The sequence below is a fragment of the Mya arenaria genome, chromosome 13, assembly GCF_026914265.1.
Source record: "Mya arenaria isolate MELC-2E11 chromosome 13, ASM2691426v1".
Classification (NCBI taxonomy): domain Eukaryota; kingdom Metazoa; phylum Mollusca; class Bivalvia; order Myida; family Myidae; genus Mya; species Mya arenaria.
In genome coordinates this window covers 60,873,437-60,894,079 of record NC_069134.1, presented here as the reverse complement: position 1 = coordinate 60,894,079, position 20,643 = coordinate 60,873,437, and the positions used below count along the sequence as shown (strand labels likewise).

The 20,643-nt window shown below is 37.1% G+C and overlaps 1 protein-coding gene across 1 annotated transcript in view; it reads left to right on the top strand.

The window, feature by feature from the left end:
• The window catches only part of LOC128213222 (receptor-type tyrosine-protein phosphatase S-like), a 96,657-nt gene that overhangs the window by 71,770 nt on the left and 4,244 nt on the right, over nucleotides 1–20,643 (top strand). The window contains exons 17-35 of the mRNA XM_052918782.1: nucleotides 1,068–1,158; nucleotides 1,348–1,612; nucleotides 2,238–2,280; nucleotides 2,889–3,003; nucleotides 4,433–4,533; nucleotides 4,828–5,018; nucleotides 5,452–5,539; nucleotides 6,130–6,203; nucleotides 7,715–7,751; nucleotides 8,005–8,102; nucleotides 8,545–8,664; nucleotides 9,080–9,228; nucleotides 11,661–11,796; nucleotides 12,269–12,418; nucleotides 13,031–13,130; nucleotides 14,409–14,482; nucleotides 15,075–15,209; nucleotides 17,083–17,214; nucleotides 19,903–20,060. Coding sequence (XP_052774742.1) covers nucleotides 1,068–1,158; nucleotides 1,348–1,612; nucleotides 2,238–2,280; nucleotides 2,889–3,003; nucleotides 4,433–4,533; nucleotides 4,828–5,018; nucleotides 5,452–5,539; nucleotides 6,130–6,203; nucleotides 7,715–7,751; nucleotides 8,005–8,102; nucleotides 8,545–8,664; nucleotides 9,080–9,228; nucleotides 11,661–11,796; nucleotides 12,269–12,418; nucleotides 13,031–13,130; nucleotides 14,409–14,482; nucleotides 15,075–15,209; nucleotides 17,083–17,214; nucleotides 19,903–20,060 — 2,257 coding nt within the window. The remainder of the gene's footprint in view (nucleotides 1–1,067; nucleotides 1,159–1,347; nucleotides 1,613–2,237; nucleotides 2,281–2,888; nucleotides 3,004–4,432; nucleotides 4,534–4,827; nucleotides 5,019–5,451; nucleotides 5,540–6,129; nucleotides 6,204–7,714; nucleotides 7,752–8,004; nucleotides 8,103–8,544; nucleotides 8,665–9,079; nucleotides 9,229–11,660; nucleotides 11,797–12,268; nucleotides 12,419–13,030; nucleotides 13,131–14,408; nucleotides 14,483–15,074; nucleotides 15,210–17,082; nucleotides 17,215–19,902; nucleotides 20,061–20,643) is intronic.

The following is a 20,643-nucleotide window of genomic DNA, read 5'->3' as shown; positions in this document are numbered from 1 at the left end:
TACAAAAATGTAAAAAAATCGTGTCGGAGTCCGGGTTCGAACCGGGGTCGCCAAAATTTGCATCCAGTGCTGTATCCACTGTGCTACGAAGGCTTACTCCTACAGATTGGAATATTTCAGCTATATACCTAACTTGGTAATATCACGTGATAACATCGACTAGCCTAACACGCATAAAGAATGAATTCTACTAGGTAGAGTAATCTTTTTCAATGGAAAAATACGGAAAAAAATGCGAAAAATAATTTAAACTATGTGGTACTTCAGTTAGTAAGTTTCAATGCATTGTACATATCGAAACCAAGTTGATGTCATTTTTCGACCACTTTTTTTTCGCTATTTTATCATACGGAGTACAGCCTCTTTAAAAGAAAAAAAAATCAGCGCGATATGTTTTCAAGCGTATTCATATTTATTTATTAAGGATTGATTATCACCCACGCTTTATCTTGGGGTATGTTTGGGGATTATTTCCCGTAGAGACCGGTAAATACGTATGTCCTTAATGTAAGGTTGTTAGATCCTTGAACCGGTTTCCATACGAGCTTAATGCTTTAAATGAAACTAGGCTGAGTGCGTTTTTGTTGGTAATAAACAGGTTATGTTTTTATTGGTTTCACAAGCAGTGTATTTATTGTGACAGTTTCAAATCAAATGAAAACCAGTATTCTCGTTCTTTTTACGAAAACCGAAACTGGATGCGGTTTTATCGGTTCGTTACAACCGAATACTACTTAACACAAAAACAACAACATAGCATACAGTAATCCAACACGTGTGTTGAAAAACCATTTGTAAAAACTGGCAAACGACCATCTGCGGTATCATTGTCTTAAAGAAAAAATGGATATATTGGCTAGTTGTAGAAGCTCCAAGTTGTTGAAGCTGTACACACAACCATGCATTTTTACTTTCAGCAAAACTTTCGAAACAGGTTTCCAAACCACCTATCACTATTGTAACCACAATACAAAGAACAAGTATTTGTGTTACAGGTAAAGAGTTTAGATTTTAACAAATACTCACTAAATTTACTCGAAATTAACCGAACTTGTTTATGCCCCTAGACCCAAGCGATCCGCCCGCCCCCACGATCCTGGGCCGATCCGAGACCACCGTCACCTTGGAGATAAAACCCCACGATGACGACACTGTCAGGTTAGCTGAGAATAGATTGTGGGAAGTTGCTTTAAGTTGTTTTGAGTCGAGATTAAAATTTGCCGCTTGAATGATTTTTTGGCCTAATTTAGTTCAATATCAACACGTTTTAAAAAAAAGATTGCCAACATAAACTCTTTGAGTGAGTACATTTAATCGTATGTTTCCATTTTACTTTCTCATTTCCAGCTATTACAGAATAATCGTCGAAATCCTCTCGGAGCGGTCACGACGGAGCGTCCTGGACGATGACGTCACGAGTACGTCAATGGACTATTACACGGCGACGCGCGAAGGCCTGTCGATGTACGTCGCCGCTCAGCTGACGGATACAGCGGTCGTCGGCACGTTCGTCGTCGGCGATAATCGGACGTACGGCGGATTCACGAATGTCCCTCTTGAGAGTGACGTTGAATACGATATATGGCTGTGTGCGTTCGCGGAAACCGACACGGTAATACACACCTTAAAACTTTCACAGATTGACTTTTTAGACAACTTTTCATTTTTTTTCTTGAAAAAACAAAAACAAAATTTGCGTAAAGGTCTGAAAACCAGTGATATAAGACTGCTGTTTATATAAGATATGTTAGATTATATAGCAGTTTTTAATATTTATGTTCGAAAAAAATGTTATTTTACGGCTAAAAACGTTGCTAACGCTTTAAGAGAAATGAAATTTTCGGCAGTTTTCCAAACAAATACGATCTGTATATAGTGAGTTTTCTGATATGACTGAATTGAAAGCATTGCTGAAAGTGAGAAAAAATAAATAATAATATCAATCTGCCAATCTTTGAGAGTACCGCTTTAAGCTTAAAAGACGTGAATAAAGGCCAAAAAAAATAATAAAAAACCAAAGATCGATCTTTCTTTCGAGAATGAGCAGCGGGGATTTTGGACAGTTGCAAGCGGAAATGAAAAAACTAAGGCATTTTATTTTGTCTTTAGATTATAAGACAGATTTAACATTCAACGTATAACGTGAATATAAAAGAACATATAAAAGAGGGTTCACGTTACGACATCAAGAATGATCGATTTTTGACTTAGACGTTTGAAGTTCTGTTGTTTTTCAGGGTGTTCGGAAATCTACCACTAAAGCAGTTAAAGGTGCCGTAGGTAAGTGTGTTTGTTACACACAAAAGTGTGAATTTGCTGTAAAAAGAGCTGATAATGTGTATATACTTGGAATTGCAGAGACAAAAAGTGTAGCGAAAACGTAACAATTAACTCAGCGAGATACACATAACGTACATATTGCTATCAAATACATATTTGGCGCATCCCTTTAACTACATGGCATACTAACTATTCATGGTACAAAATGTTGATTTGTTTTACAGGCTTATTTATTATTTGAATTGTAATGAACCTTTATGAACCACATTGCGAACATTAAGTAAAACTAAGGCGAACCCCGTTGGCTTGAACTCCAGGGGACCGACGAAAGCACTTCGAGCGTCAAAAATTCGAGCCAAGCGAGAATGCTTACCTTCAATTGAAAGAAACCTGTCCTTTACATCCTGTTCGAGCCAACGAGGAAATCGAGCCGAGCGAGTTCGAGCCAACGGGGTTGGACTGTATTATATTTTTACACATCATTTTATTGTGACCACGTATGTATATTTTTGCAATGACGGTCACGTGTATTTTATCAAGGAACGTTCGCGTTACTTTACTCACGTATGACGTAAAATTCTTGTTATGACGTCAAGTATCTGTTGCAGAACGCCCTGTACTGACTGCAGCACCGACGTCAAACCACGTTCCAGTGATTGTCGGCGTTCTTATCGTGTTTATCGTGATGATCCTCGTGGTGGCGTTGCTACTCTTTGTCTGGAGGTAAGATTGCGCTACTTGTGTTTTTCAGTTTAATATGTGGCAACATTTTTTTGGTGCTTTGTTGCGTCGTTTTGTTGGTAGCGAAGACTTTTGATAGAGATTATCCAAAACCGGCCATATCATCTGACAAGCGCAGCCTTTCTGTGGGCCTTTTCCATTAAACTAGCTAAGATAGTATATTTTGAAAGTTCTTGGTGCTCTTTACGAATAATTAAAAACTGCACACTCACAGATTGACAATTTTGACATTTATTTTATTTCTTGTCTCAGAATCAGCTGATTTTGGCATTAATGTCTTCAATCCAGTCATGTAAGATAACGTTCTATAGAAAGATCTCAAATTCTTGGAAAACTGCCGAAAACGACATTTCTCTTAAAGCGCTAGTAAAACATCAATTTTCGAACGTAAATATGAACATCTGTGATCTGATCTTTTGTCAGCAGTCTTATATCAATGATTTCCAGACATATTTGCTCAACAATTCGCTCATTCCAAGACGAAGACAGTTCAGTTTTAATCCTACAATTTAAGTTTATTTGAAACAAATAACAGCACCAGTTCTCTCTGAATATCAAAATCTCTTGTAATGATGTAAGGGAAATAATCCAGTTAAAAACGTCGAGTGACAATGACTTCCGTTATTTCGGCTTGTCCATAACATGTAAAATGAATAAGATATAACTAAGGATACATTTTAAATCAGATGACGAAGTGACAGATACTCTCTTAATTATATGGTTAGGTTCGATCCTTGAAGCTGCACTCTCACAGATTGAACGTTTTGACAACTTTTTTTATTTTTTTGTCTTAGAACGAGCCAATTTTTGCAAAAATTGGAAACCAGTTACATAAGACTGCTGACAAAAATCGCAGATTTTTATATTTAAGTTAAAAAATTGATGATTTATGCACTTTTCTTAAACCTTTAGTAACGGTTTAAGCCATAAAACATGAATTTTCGAACGGAAATATGAAAATCTACGATCTGATTTTTTGTCACCAATCTTACTTATATCATTGGTTTGCAGATATGTACGTAAAATTTGCTCTTTCCAAAACAAAATGTAAAAAAAGTTGTTAAAATGGTATATCTGTTAGATTGCAGCTTTAACGACGGGACAGTAGTCAATAGCGCTCGAAACTGAGCAATCGAGAACTCAAACAGAAAGACAAAATGCCCTCTCAAATCACAACACAATTTCTGCGGCCTGCCTAAGGATAACCCTGTTCTAGTGTTCTAGGTGTCTGACTCACACCCAAAAGGTGATGGGTTTAAGCCCAACAAGGGACATGCTCTCCTAGCCTCTCAAAAAGAAAGCGCCTGCTGTTTTCTTCCAAAGAATCGAACTCGGGAGGGATTGCTTAAAATGTCTTGTAAGTGTCTTGACAAATGCGCTCAAATAAAGAAATACATTCTTTAAATCCCAGGAAAAAGAAACTGCAGTCAGAACGAGAGAAAGCGGAGATGCCTAATTTCGGGCCGACAATCATACCGGAACCAGAACTTACGCCGCCCTCTACGCCTATAGGTAGGTCTGGCCTTGCATTCTTATAAACAAGTAGGGGATATCGCCACTACTACACGTAGATCGGGGATTCTGAACCTCCGACCGACAATTCTACCGTAACCGGAATTCAGGGTAATCTCCATGCAGCTTCAAAGCCTAGGTAAGAAGAGCCTTGTCCCTGGCATGTACACAGTTACATACTGGTGGCGGCGACTGGTTTCGGAAACTGGATGAATCGTTGGGTTAATTGATTGATTGATTCATATTGTAATTTTCATTTATATATAAAACATTAATAAACCAACCTACGTACAGATACGATGGATGTGGATCCGCTTCTAGGGGCAGCACGGAGCGGTGGCGGCGGTCACGTGTCGGACACAGATTCGGAGCCGGTGTACGGTAACATCGGGTTCGAGATACTTTCGGTACGTGTGGAGGACCTGTGGGACTATGTGAAGAACAACAAGTGTAACGACTGTGAGGGATTCAAGCGGGAATATAAGGTAAAATCAAACCGCTGAAAGTACTGAAGGCTTGACGCATTACTATCATACTAGTCAGTGACTGAGTCCAGATAAAATCTATGCAAATAACTTGAAAAGCGTGATGATTTTCTGGAATGTTTATAACTGTTTTAAATGACCCTTTCTTATCTTCGCCTGCACTTTTGATTTGAAAGTTGAAGTAATTTGATTGGATGATCGTTGTAATCAGTTACAGCGTTGAAGTCGGCTTGCATAACTTTTAACAGTTGCATTATTTCAAATAACGAATAATATATTCATGTATGAACCTTGATACCTCCGTCAATTGTGTGCTGGTCATTCTTACTTTCATCCTTTCGGAGTTAAGAGCAACTCAAATATGCCCCTCATAACGGCATGCCCAAAAATTAAACGATTGATAGTTTGCTCAATTCTGTACATTACTTTACAGTTAATTCCATGTGGCGTCACGGCCTTGTGTGAGGCGGCGAGAAAAGACGAGAATAAAAGCAAAAACAGATACGGAAATATCGTTGCATGTAAGTAATTTTAATGTGTATGATTTAGTGCAGTTTTTGTTTTAGGTATCAAATAAGGCTAATCATTTACTCAAAACACCTAACTTATTTTTTAAGTTACGTGTTTTTAAAAAATTATGATCGCATCCTTATCATTCCTTACGATTTGAGACCTCGTTCTCAGAAGACGATATGTTTAGATACAATCATTAGATTAAGTACCTGGATTGTAAACTTGTTTGAAACATTTATAACTTGTTTGAGATTAAACCCTGCGTCTATGTGTTGCATGCGACCAAACAACCTTAATATTATCATACAGTTTCGATGCGTATTTTGGTCGTCTGTTATAAGGTGAAAAAAGTCGAGGTATTGTATATCCTCGATGTCCTCGTCGTCTGCAAATGCCTTGTGCGACATTTTTAACCTTGGCCATAATTATATTACATTTCAAAATATTTAAACAAAACTTGGTACGCACATGTAAATCAAAGTCTATAACTATGGCTAGAATAATAACATCGTTTTTTGTCCTATATTCGATTGGAAACAACAGACAAGCGTTCGCTCCGTGGCGCTCTTGTAACGAACTTCTTTTTTAATTATTTCAGATGACCATACGAGAGTAGTTCTACACGATATTGAAGAAAAACACGAAGACTATATCAATGCAAACTATATTGACGTAAGTGCTACATCTGCACTGATTCATAAAGCTCTACTGGCCAAAGGCCAGAACATCTTATGCCATGGCGTGGTGTCCTTCGTCCGTGCGTCCGTAAACAATTGCGTGTGAACGCGATTTAGTCTTCAGTTTTCATTGTATCTTGATCAAACTTGTACAGTAGTCATATAAATCCATGAGAGCTCGGTTCTCAAACCAGCCATACAAGTCTGGATATTTGCCTATGCAATTATAAAAATTGCTATTGTAGCCAAATGAATAATTACAGTCTAAGAGAGACAACCTGTTTTCAAAGAGTGCAGTGGTTGTTATTGTAATCTCCCTTGTATTGTTGAAGCGTCTCGTCCATAAAGTGTGGCATATCATAAGGAGTGTTTAAAATAAGATTCTGATAGTTGGAACCTTTCAACAAATGTCGGTACTTGCTCAAATGTTGTCTTTGAAATCCACTATTTGAAAAACGTTAGCTTAGCGATTCGCCACAGGATTGTTGCGTGATTGGTTGAACACTTGATCACGTAATGTTACCATTGAATGACTTAAACTAAGGATAAAATATCCATGTGATGTATAAGTCCTTGTGGCATAGTAATTAACTTTCGGTAATCTATTTTTTCTTGACTGTAGCGTGGGCTCACTCTCTGTTAAAACAAGAATATTTTTATGCTTGATCTGTATTTTTTTTTCACTTTCGGTATCAAAGAGTACATTTATTAGAAAATGAGTGCTTTCAGGTGCATTTTTGGAATAAATATAACTACTTTTTGGTCCAATCTCACGAGCGATTTGAACATTAAGGAACACAACCTGTACTCAGAGAGTGCAGTTGGGTTACTCCCTTGCCTTTGTTAAAGAGGTTTTATTGATATTTGATGAGTAGTCTATTTATAACCAGATGTTTACTAAACTGGCCAAAGGCCAGAAAAGCTTATGCGATGGCGTGTTGTCTGTGCATCCATCTGTGCGTCCGAAAACAATTTTGTTTTCAGCTAACCCAAACACAAATTGTTCAAAGTGAACTATCAATATGTTGCCTATTACCTAATCATGCAACCATGCCAGTAGAGCATACGGCCTCATGGGCCTCTTTTTTACTATGACGAAGTATAATTATCTACAAGATTTCAAAGATTTGGTGTAGATTGAACTTTTGGTGCTCAAATGCTTTTATAAAAACAATCATCATGACCTACTTATGCTTACGCACGAATACTCAGCAGACGACTTTGATCAAACTTGACACAGGAGCAGACGATATGTCACTTGTATCAGTTCAAGTTATATGATAAATCTTAACTTTTGACATTACGAACAGGTTATCAGTAGGTTACGTAATCATCGGTGTTAAAGATCCAATGTTTTCTTGATACGAAATTCCTTACTTTTAATCCGCATTTATCATATATCTTCGTGGCATTTTCGTTTGTAAATATTTATAAATTTGACGTAAATATACATTCACATCAACCAGATTGTAGGTATGAATATAACACAACCCTTCTGTTTTTCAGGGATATTCAAAAGAAGCGGCTTACATAGCAGCACAGGGTGAGTTCTTTTGAACGACTAAATTGTAAACATGCAAGATTCGGACAGACAACGTTTCAGTAGTGCTATTGCAAAGTTTAATAAACTGGCATTTCTAAAAATGTTAGAAAATACTTATTCGCCTTTACTTCTAAAAGTGAAATTTGAATATGCCAGAAAAAACAGTGTTTTTTTCTTGCTTTTTTCAATTTATCTTGCTTTCACATGATGACGTCATCAAAATGTGTCATTTGAAAAGTATGCTCTTCCCTAGGTCCCACTAAGGAGACGTTAAAGGACATATGGCGGATGGTGTGGCAGGAAAAATCCCGGACCATTATTATGCTGACCAATCCCACAGAGACGGGAAAGGTACGTATGGTTGTGTGCAAGGCATGTCCCTTCTCACTCATGCCCATGAATATCAATTGCCGCCCTACCCCTATCTCCCTGGAAGGACATATGACACAAGGTGAGGCACGAAAAGCACCAGACCAATTTTGTGCTTTCCAATCACAGCAGCGCATGTTAATAAGCCCCGAATGAATCCATCCCGAAAGCGATGGGTAAATATGCTCACCACCCTCAGGTCCGAATTTCGTCAGTATTTACTTACCCCTACCGGTAGGTTGGCGAAGACGACGGTCGAAGTCTTAGTAGTAACCCCACACCCCTTGCTTTGAGTCATGATTACGAAACCCTTTTGTTTAATTCAACATTAAATTCATATTGCAAACAGAAACAGTTCTATGCAATTCGATATGTTAGTGATAAATGAATAAGAAATACATGTAGTATATTTAATACTTTCCAGAAAAAGTGCGAGTCGTACTGGCCAAATGACGATACAGAAAACTACCATGATATAACGGTTGAACACATGAGCACTTATCATCTCCCTGACTTCACAACCAGGACATTCAAACTCACAAAGGTATATTGTACACACAGCCGAACCCCGCTGGCTCGAACTCGCTGAATTCGAATTCCTCGTTGGCTCGAACTAGATATAAAGGACGATTTCTATATTCCAAAGCTCGATTTTTCCGAGACTCGAGGTAAATTCGACGGCCCCTGAGAGCTCGTGACAACGGGATTCGACTGTGCTAAATTATTATTAAGATTTGGCATTGTATAGGGTATATGTATTTGTATTTGATAATGACAATGAGAACGTGTGCGATCATTTTAACATTCAAAACGGAAGTACACGTGATCAGTAAATGTGATAGCCTGTCTAAGTCCATCACTAGAGTTATAAACTTGTTGGTGTGCAATAATTTACAAAGAAGTATTTTGTGTTTCCATATATATACATTTATTAAAACATATATTTGTATATTTATCAGGAAAAAGAGGTTCGGTTGGTAAAGCAGTTCCATTATACAGCGTGGCCCGACCACGGAGTGCCGGCCTTCAGCAACTCCCTACTTCTTCTACGGCAGAAGATAAGATCTCATGACAATCTGGAGGCCGGGCCTCAGGTCATACATTGCAGGTACGCTGATGAAGATAATAAGAATTCCCTTTGCCATTACCAACGTTTACAGTTTGATTTGTAATCGATGTTTTAGAAGTTAAAATGTCGAAACATAATCTCTAGCTGTGTGAAGTTAGCTAAACATACGACATTGGACATAGGACATTCAAAATCGAATGTTGTGCTGGCACGACATTGGACATTCAAAATAAGAGGTCGTGCTGGAAGGACATTGGACATTAGACATTCAAAAACGAATGTCGTGCCAGCACGACATTGGACATTGGACATTGGGATTTCAAAAAGGAATGTCGTGCTAGCACGATATTGGACATTCAAAATTGAATGTTGTGCTGTCACGACATTGGACATTGGACATTCAAAATTGAAAGTCGTGCTGGCACGACATTGGACATTGGACATTCAAAAGTGAAAGTCGTGCTGGCACGACATTGGACATTCAAAAATAAATGTCGTGCCAGCACGACATTGGACATTGGGATTTCAAAAATGAATGTCGTGATGTTGTGCTGGCAGGACATTGGACATTTAAAATCGAAACGGTTTTAAATTATCCGCTGGACACTCATTCATTCTCTGAGGTTTTCCTAGATCTGTTCACAAAATGGCCTATTCCTTTTCAATATAGGGTTTTTGATTGGTCACCAAAAGTATGCAAACCTTGTATAAGTCATGTTTCAAACTAAAGTCTTTGATGATTATGAAAGTAATATAATGTGAAATGAAAGTGCTAGATAAAGCGTTATTGTCTTTGCGGATTATATTGAGCAATAAAAATATAACACCTTTGCTGAACATATTCCGGCTCTCAACAGGGTATCCACCTTTGATGGATTAAAACTATCCAAATTGAAATAAGACATATGCTGTATATCAACTATAAATGCAATCAACAGAATTTATGAGTAAAAGAAAACAAAACACAATCGATTGCAAAATTGTGTCCCACCAAACAATAATTCATATTGAGGTTATACAATAACAATTGTAAAATATCATTATGTAGTGATATATCTACTGCCTTTATGTATACAATGACTATATGTACAATTTGGATTGATTGGTGCTAACCTCTGCAACATTTCATAAATATCGCGCTCAATAATTGTTCAAATATAAAACAAACAGTTAAATTCGACAACAGTACTGGTCCCGTATTATTCAGCTGATGGACGCGTGAACTGCTAAGATCTATCTTAAGGGATTATTCGAAGTCTCTGTCTATCATGGGTCCAAAATTAATATTTATTAACTAGACAACTAACCAGCACGACATATTTTGAATGTCCAATGTCGTGCCATTTCGGTTTGAATGTCCAATGTCGTGCCAGCACGACTTTCGTTTTCGAATGTACAATGTCCAATGTCGTGCCAGCACAACATTTGATTTTGAATGTCCAATGTCCAATGTCGTGCCAGCACAACATTCGCTTTTGATTGTCCAATGTCCAATGTTATGCTGGCACGACATTCATTTTTAAATGTCCAATGTCCAATGTCCAATGTCGTGCTGGCACAACATTCAATTTTGAATGTCCAATGTCCAATGTCGTGCTGGCACGGCATTCATTTTTGAATGTCCAATGTCCAATATCGTGCCAGCACGACTTTCACTTTTGAATGTCCAATGTCGTGCCAGCAAAACATTCGATATTGAATGTCCAATGTCCAATGTCGTGTTGGCACGACATTCATTTTTGAATGTCCAATGTCTAATGTTGTGCCAGCACGACTTTCACTTTTGAATGTCCAATGTCCAATGTCGTGCCAGCACAACATTCGATTTTGAATGTCCAATGTCCAATGTCGTGCCAGCACGACTTTCACTTTTGAATGTCCAATGTCCAATGTCGTGCCAGCACAACATTCGATTTTGAATGTCCAATGTCCAATGTCGTGCTTGCACGACATTCATTTTTGAATGTCCAATGTCTAATGTCGTGCCAGCACGACTTTCACTTTTGAATGTCCAATGTCCATTGTCGTGCCAGCACAACATTCGATTTTGAATGTCCAATGTCCAATGTCGTGCCAGCACGACTTTCATTTTTGAATGTCCAATGTCCATTGTCGTGCCAGCACAACATTTGATTTTGAATGTCCAATGTCCAATGTCGTGCCAGCACGAGTTTCACTTTTGAATGTCCAATGTCCAATGTCGTGCCAGCACAACATTCGATTTTGAATGTCCAATGTCCAATGTCGTATGTTTACCTAACTTCACACAGCTTATACGTGCGAGCATTTATACTGACGAATTTAGATTGCATTCACAAATATCTGGGCCAAGGCACTCAACCCCTTTTCCCGTTCAATTTTAATCATTTTGCATTGTGCATGCAAAGTTTATTGATAGTGCTTATTCGATGAAAATCACTGCAACATTTAACTGAACTTATTATCCTCTAAATGTTTTCTTTTTGATAAAGTGCGGGGGTGGGGCGAACGGGTTCCTATATTGCCATAGACGTCGAGCTCGAGCGAGCCAAGACGGAGGGCAAAGTGGATGTCCACAACTTTGTGCAGCTTATGAGGACGCAGAGGATCAACATGGTTCAAACTCTGGTAGGATACGCCCTCATACTAGTTATTAGTACTAGTATATGTGTTAGTAACACGAAACCAGGGAGAATCCATGATTTGTGTCTATGGAGGGAGGGGGCGTAACTTGGGGCGCAGCTGAGAGTGGGCACTCTTCTGTTAATGGTGGGGGCGGGGGCATGGTACCTGCACAAAAATGGTTAATATATCTCTAAACTGGTGTATTTTTGTTTATTAGACGCACACTCGTACTTGTTCCATGATATTATTGTAAAGAGTTCACTTAGCAATTTAAGGGGGATCCGCTGGTGTGTTATATGGCGCGATTAATTTCATTGAGTGACTAATAAAAAAAAGTTTACGATTCATCGCAAAATCTGTGATAAGCAATAATCACTCGGCAAAATACCCCTAAATTAAGTTTTCAGAACAATGCCATGTTGACCTTACTATAGTGTTAATAAAAATGTATACATTACTATTCCGTATTTTTCAGGACCAATACATATTTGTATACGACTGCCTGTTAGAGGCCCTGATCAGCGGGGACACTCTCATGCTTGCTACCGAGTACAAGGAGTTGCTGGCGGACATGTGTCAGTTTGACAACAACATCCAGAAAACTCGACTAGAGGAGCAGTTTGATGTGAGTACCGTATATGTTCTATTCAACATTATATGCAAGTGAGTTTTACCGTAAAGAAATGTTTTGACTCCGATTACAAGGAGCTTCTGGCGGAAATGTGTCAGTTTGACAACAACATCCAGATTGGACAATTACATGAGCAGTATAATGTACGTTCTGTTCTGGTTATACTGGTAAACAAGAGCATCAAAGAGTAGTGTTTGAAATTATATTTTGTCAAATGGGATGTATTTTTTTAAATCTACCGCATTTTTATTTTGATAAATCAGCAGTCAGTCGTTTTTGATTTGAATAAGGTGAATCGGTAGATTTAAACAGAGGCTGGGTCAGTAGACAAAATATAATGTCAAACACAAGCTGGTTAAAGAGTTATTAGTATACATTTATAACATAAAAGGGCTGAGTGTCCGCGGCACTCCATGCCTATTTATTTTGGGAAATGCATACTAATAACCTTTACCTTTCATATATATGCGTTGTTGTATTAATTTAACATTTCTATTGAGTGTTTTTTTTGTCATACGATATCAAAGGCTTCATGCATTGACCCATCAGTTGGCTTCTTCTTTCCGTAACCTTCCTGTAACCTTATCATGTTCTCAACTTTTGTAGATTCTGCGCCTAATCACAACTTCCTTGGAAAGGAAGGACAGTACAGTGGCGAACAAGCCAGAAAACATGTTCAAGAACAGATGTAAAAACATCTTGCCCGGTATGTATTATCTCCGAAGACAGATAAAAGATGTTCAGAACCAGATGTAAAAAGATCTTGCACGGAATGTATCTCAGAAGTCATAGCAATTAAACATGTTTAAAACAAATATAAACATATTTCAGAAGACAAATAGTATAATAATGGAACAAAAACATCTTGCCGGGTTTGTATATAAGAAGACACACAGTTAAACATGTTCAAAACTGATGGAAAAACATCTTGCCCTTATTGTATCTCAGAGGAAGAGAGTTTAAACATGTTCAAAAACCATTAGACAACATTATCATCGCGTTTACAAATTTTAAACATATTCATCATTACTGTCAATGTACACCTTGGACGCTATTTTCAGCTTTTGGATGTATTTTTGACTTCCTTTAATATGAATCTCTCATTCAGAATTTACTATTTAAATATGTTCGTATATATGAGGAAAGAGGTGTTGTTTTCATAAGTAGATTTGATGACTTGACACTGTGCCTGTTTTTAGCTCTACTGGCCAAAGGCCAGAAGAGCTTATGCGATGGTAATGTGTACGTAGTATGTGCGTCCGTGCGTCCGTGCGTCTGTAAACAATTCCTTGTTAACACCATACAGCCTTCAGTTTTGATTGTATCTCGATAAAACTTGTACAGTATCTACATATCTATTAGAGCTTGGTTCCTTTTGAAAACCAGCCAGATCCGCCCATGCATGCCTAGATTATGGGCCTTGATAGTATAAAAAATCAGTGCGTCTGTAAAATATTCCTTGTTAACACGATACAGCCTTCAGTTTTGATTGTATCTCGATGAAACTTGTACAGTATTTGGATATTCATTAGAGCTCGATTCCCTTAGAAAACCAGCTAGATCTGCCAATGCATGCCTATATTATGGGCCTTAAAATGATAGATTATGGGCCTTGAAAGTATAAAAAAATGCTATTGTGTAAAAAGTGCTTGCGAACATGATACAGTCTTCAGTTTTGATTGTATCTCGATGAACCTTACAGTATTCAGATATTCATAAGTGGTTGGTTCTTTTCGAAAACCGTGATGTTGACCACACAAACCCAGCCAGTAGAGCATAGGCCCTTTTGGGCCTCTTGTTGTTTTTCTTCAGCGAACCGGTACCGGCTATATTTCTTGTTTGTGATTTTTGTTTTGTGTTTGTGTTCTATGTCTTTGGCGTTTACCCTGTGTCACTAAACGGGGTTTATGTTTAAACTTTTGGCTAATGAGCTTGTTTCTGTAGCTTTTTACATAATTATTAACTTGTATTTGTTTTTCTTTAGCGAACCGGTACCGGCCATTTTTAATGACGCCGTACGAGGGATGCAATGACTATATCAACGCAGTATTCACAAATGTAAGTAATACTTAACAGCAAATTAAAAGCGCCTCCACTGGAGGCTCCAGTATCAGTCATTATTGTGCTTTGTTGTTGCGTTTTATAATTAGAAGCATTATGTAAGGGTCTCGTTCCCAGATATCGTGCTGGCAATATGTTTTTCAATTTGTTCAAAATGAGATATTTTACTCACTTTAAAAAGAAGAACAGCTCCTGGCAGGTACTTATTTAAAAACCTAAATTCAATAGTTTTTCATTAGCGTTACTAATGTTTTTTTGGCTAAATTTAGCATTTTCTGTCACGTTCAAATAATTTTTAACAAATGAGCGTATATTCAGACTGATGGTAATGCTTATTGTAACAACCATTTTATTATATTTCACATCAAATTACTTATTGTTTTCGATGTCTTATCCTATAAAACATCACTTTGTTGTTTACACGTACTTTACACGTGTCTTTTTGCTATATACGTTACGTGACAGGTTCACCCTGCCTCAGATGCCATTACCCAACTCTCGACTTTTGGCGGACTATTTACGACCATTGCGTCTATATAAATATTATTAACATGGATTGTTTACACAGTCTGTAAATGTTTTATTTCAGAGCTACACGTTACGTGACGGGTTCATCCTGACACAGATGCCCCTACCTAACACCGTAATCGACTTCTGGAGGCTCGTGTACGACCATTGCGTCTCTGCAATCGTGATGCTCAACGACCTTGAACCACAGGATGAGGTTGGTGCTTTCTTTGGATATTTTTCACGGGAAATCTACCATTGGAAGAAGTTTTCTTTTAGCGCGGTGTCTTTTATTTGGATTCGTTTGATCTTTTTCGTCTTTAATCAGGGTCTCCTTTAATGTTAAGGCTATTGCACCCCGTTTTAATAAGATATGTAAGTCGAAAACCTTAATCTGCTTAAGAATGCTGAGATTCACACGTATAGTTACGGACATACTCTATGTGATAAATGTCCTAACGATATGTTTTAATGACTGCGCAAAAAACGAGGTCACGCTTGGACGATCTTATTATTGAAAACGGGGCCCTAGGGTGGTATATAATATTCATGTTAAGAGTATATTATGGCCATACATCATTGACTTTATTGGTCAATTATTAATAACAAGAAATCCGATCAGCTACATCGGTCTTAGATTCAATTAAGATTAATATTGAATACCACCCCTGGACTTGTCCATGTAATTTCCATTGCTTTCCTTGCCAAAGATTCCAACATTCCCGTTTAGCATTATTTTTATTGTATGTGCCTTGTATAGAAAACATGAAAGAAAAGCTGACCAATACCCCGATTAATACAGATCATAAGGCTTAGGACCTATTTTTCCACGGCGTAACCCGTTTTGGCGTAAACTGCGTTTTGTCTACAAATAACATTTGTAGTGTGTACTCTTTAGCAGCGTAATGTTAAAGACTAAGATATCGCATTGAAACTGGTCCCTGGGTTTTATGTAACTATCAGAAAATGAAAATTTCATACCTTTTGGATTTAAATGACTAAGTGAACGTATTTTGAACGGGTGCATTTTAATGTTGCTTTAATGTTTTGCCATTAAGGGGCTCTTTCACTCTGGTATTTGTTTTTAGACACTGCCAATTATTCCATTAACGCTTGAATTATTTTTCTGGCTTTTAGCTTGGTTCTTTGTTTATAAATGGAAAGCGTTTTCCAGGAGGGTTCTTGTTGTAAATACAGGACCAGGAATCATATTGACTTACCCTGCGTAGTACCGTTTTGTTCAAGCATCAAGCCACCACCCCCCACTCAAAATTTAATGTGAAAGCTGTTAGTAAATCATTTAGGCATGTTTGTCTATCGTCTGTATTTCTTGTCTGAGGATAGTTAACTTAGTTCGAGTAAATATTTTGCAATATGAAAATTGTAGAAAAAAATGAAATGTTTCTAATACCGTCTACCAGTGCATGGGTAAACGAAGTTATGTCTGACACAGTATTGGAAGAAAATGTCCTCTTTAGGAGAAATATACGACACCTTTATCGTGGACGCGACCGCAAACATAGTCTCTTACCCTGAGATCATATTCAAAATCAAACAAGTTAAACTTAAATTTAAGATCAGAATACACGCCCTTGATTGGACCGTAAAAATAGATGACCAATAGAATGAATGTTATCAATGATGCATGTCTAAATAAAATAGATGACCAATAGAATGAATGTTATCAATGATGCATGTCTAAATAGAATAGATGACCAATAGAATGAATGTTATCAATGATGCATGTCTAAATAGAATAGATGACCAATAGAATGAATGTTATCAATGATGCATGTCTAAATAGAATAGATGACCAATAGAATGAATGTTATCAATGATGCATGTCTAAGGGTAAGGATAATACCTCTATTGAATATGGTCCCTGGTATGCAATATTGGTCTTAATTGAATCTAAGAACGATGTAGCTAATCGGATTACTTGTTATTAATAACTGACCAATGAAGTGAATGAAGTCAATGATGTATGATAATATTGAATACCGCTGACTCCTGACATGTCATTTCGGTTCATATTTATTGCGAAGTTTCTTATTCAAAGTTTCTTATCCCATCAATTTGTTATTTTTCAGACTGTATGTCAGTATTGGAGTCTCTCCTCAACGGGCGAAAAGTACGGCCCATTCATCGTGGAGACGACCGCCGAGATCATCTCCGACCCCAGCATCACAATCCGAGATTTCACCATCACCAACACATATCTTGTAAGTTTTTAACTCTTCAGCAAATATGTAGATAAAGTTGCTGCATGGCAAAGACAACGACACTGTAGTCCTGCAAAATTATTCTCAATGAGATGCTATTTCAATCACGGTCGAAACCCGTTGGCTCGAACTCGCAAATCTTAGGACCTGCGAATTTACCTCGAGTCTCGGAGAATTCGAGCGAAGCGGGAAGGCTTACCTTCAGTATAAAGTCGGTTCATTACATTCAATTCGAGCCAACGAGGACTTCGAATCAATCGTTTTTAAGCCAATGGTGTTCGACTTTACTTTAAAAACAACCATGAGCTGTTAAGATTCATTATATAATATTGCATTCGTTGTAAGTAACATACATTACACTTTTTCATTATAAATCTTAGACAAGTAAAGTTTAGACGACATTTTTTTACAAGTGAAAAAAAGTATTTAATGCTATCATCTTTAGTATAATGCGGCTTAAGTTGCATAAAAATTGTCTACATTCGCATGTGGAACAGTCGTTCACTATTTTGTAGGATCATTTTCGGTATAAAATTGGCAGTTTTTGACTTGAGCATACCGCACACAAAGATCATATAATGATGGGGTCCTGTAAAACTGTACATAGTTCTTCATTAAGATCAGATAGTAACTACTTCTAAGAAGGTACTCGTCGACTTTATATCGACAACACTTATTTTTATATTATATTGAGAACCTGGTACCTACCACACTCTTGGACATGATATGGAACAGTGTGTGTATACCACGTGATAAATTGCGTCATAAATGCTACGTCGGAAGGCAATATTTTGCTTCGATTGAAGACTTAAAACAATGATAACTTTTCATTTTCTTTAACATTTTAAATGAAACATAGCGCAGTCTATGCAGCTTACGAAGCCCCGCCTTCGGTCTTTTACCAAATTTTGATTGAGAGTTTAGTTTCTTATATTACTTCGACAAACCTTTTCACGATACGGCCGTCTGACGGAGCACTGTCAAAACATTGTTTGGGAAACAGGTTTGTCGAAGTGTTTGATGAAACTAATCACCTAATCAAACCCCGGTTATAAAACAATGGTGGGGCTCTTTAAGCTGCATAGACTGGCCTTTGTTTCATTTAAAATGGTGAAGTAAGAGAAAAGTTATCTTTAATTTAAGTCTTTATTTTAAGAAAAATATTGCCTTCCGACGTAGCATATATGACGTAATTTATCACGTGGTATACACACACTGTGGAACAGTGAACTGAATGAGTGATGTAATCTTAAAGTGACACTCCTATTGAAAATCATTACACACACATGTCTAACAAACACGAATGTTGAGTGATAAACCTTCAACTTCTTACTAAATAATGCATTTAAAGAAAATATTGTTTACTCATAATCAGATTGTAACCTCGTATTTATTAGCTGAATATGCAAAATATTAAATGATTGGCGAGTGCTAAAAGATTTTTTGCAATCTGCTTTTGTCTCATAAGGCATAAATACCATGTTTTCTGCACCTTTCTTTCAAACTTAACTCAGTATCCTTCATTCATTTTTGGTATATATATCAATTTTATTGATTGTGGAAAATCTTATTCGGAGTAAGAGATCATCTTTAAAGATTGAGCCTGGTTATCAATACATACCTTGCTAGACAAACATAGTCTTATAATATCCCTAGCATATATATTTTAAGATAATACAGGAGACAAAACATGTTTTGTTAAGACAATGTCAAAACTATATTCAGACAATCTGAATCATTTAACACATCATAAATACAAATTATGTTACACGAAACTCGAAACCAACAGATGGAATTTATCATAAAAAACATGGTTTGTAAAATGTTATCGACCAGATGGTATATCACCAATGTTTGCCTTTAATACGCACGTGAGGATGAAGCATATAACACCACCTCGACCTTAGACCTGTAACACATATCTTGTAAACTATATATCTTCATATTCATGCATTATTACGGAACGCAAAATACGATACACATTGCTTTGAGAAGGAAAAGTTCTTTACGACTTTCTAGCCAAGATATAATATCATATAAATGTGATGAAAAGCACTTTAAACAAGCTCGATTATTTTGAAAATGTTAAGTTCAAAACATGTTAGCCGTTATAAATATGTTTTGTTTTAATTAATGGCTACGTGGCCACAAATATCCCAGTGAAAATAGTGCCAAAATATCACTTATTTGTATTTGTACAAAGATCATAGTTGTTTGATGTTTTGATCATTAAAGTCAAATGGGTTAAAATAATACTGCATTGAATTTATTTCAAGAAAACCCCGGGTTTTAGGCATAAGCATATTATATTGTGGGCCTTTAATTTAGTTATGTTCTTTTGAAAAAGTGTAATAACGAGTACGTTCTTTTGAATAAGTGTAATAACGATTACATTCTTTTGAATAAGTGTAACAACGATTACGTTCTTTTGAATAAGTGTAATAACGATGACGTTCCTTTGAATAAGTGTAATAACGATTACGTTCTTTTGAATAAGTGTAACAACGATTACGTTCTTTTGAATAAGTGTAATAGCCATTCGTTCATTTGAATAAGTGTCATAACGATTACATTCTTTTGAATAAGTGTCGTAACGATTACGTCCTTTTGAATAAGTGTAATAACGATTACGTTCTTATGAATTAGTGTAATAACGATTAAGTCACCTTTATTGTCCTTTTTCCGCAGCCCCAAGTGGTGCCAAAGGTCGTCAGGCAGTTCCAGTTTCACCGATGGAGTTCCGGTTCGCCGGTTCCCAGCTCTAAACTAGCGTTGTTTGAGCTCATAGACATGGTGGACAAGAGTCAGAAGCAGGCCGGGGACCAACCTGTTCTTGTACACTGCATGTAAGTAGCAACCACAATATACAATGTGTGTGACTCATCAAATAAGGGTTGCAATTATTCAGATTTAAACGCATTCCTTTAGTCTTTTTCTTCTTTATTGGTCTCTAAGAGCTTTTCGAAGTGGACCGGCAACGACTGTAATTGATATTATCTTCCTTAATGCCCGTTAATACTTAACTGCCATTTCAGAGAACAAAACAATTACCGTGTTTAGCAGAAGATAATATATATAGCTATATTGATAATTATCCAGTGAAGTGGTCTGTCTGTTATGTGTATCTCCTTCAGCTTCCGTTAGGCCGTATCAATTGTCCCCTACACAGGGACTTGTTAATTGTTAAGCGTCTGGGCATGTCCCTGTGGTTTCCAAGTATAGGTTCATTAAGTAATTTCTTAGTAATCTTTCTTAAGTATTTAAGCCGGACGCAGCGAAGCGACCCTGGTTTCTTTTTTCAGGAAGAAATAACTTAATAAATTATAATCGACTTAGTATTAGCCCCTTCCGAATTGCATCAGCTTTAAAACTATGCCGTGTGCCAGTCAAAAAGACCTGTTGACCATTGCATGGCCACCTCCCCCAATA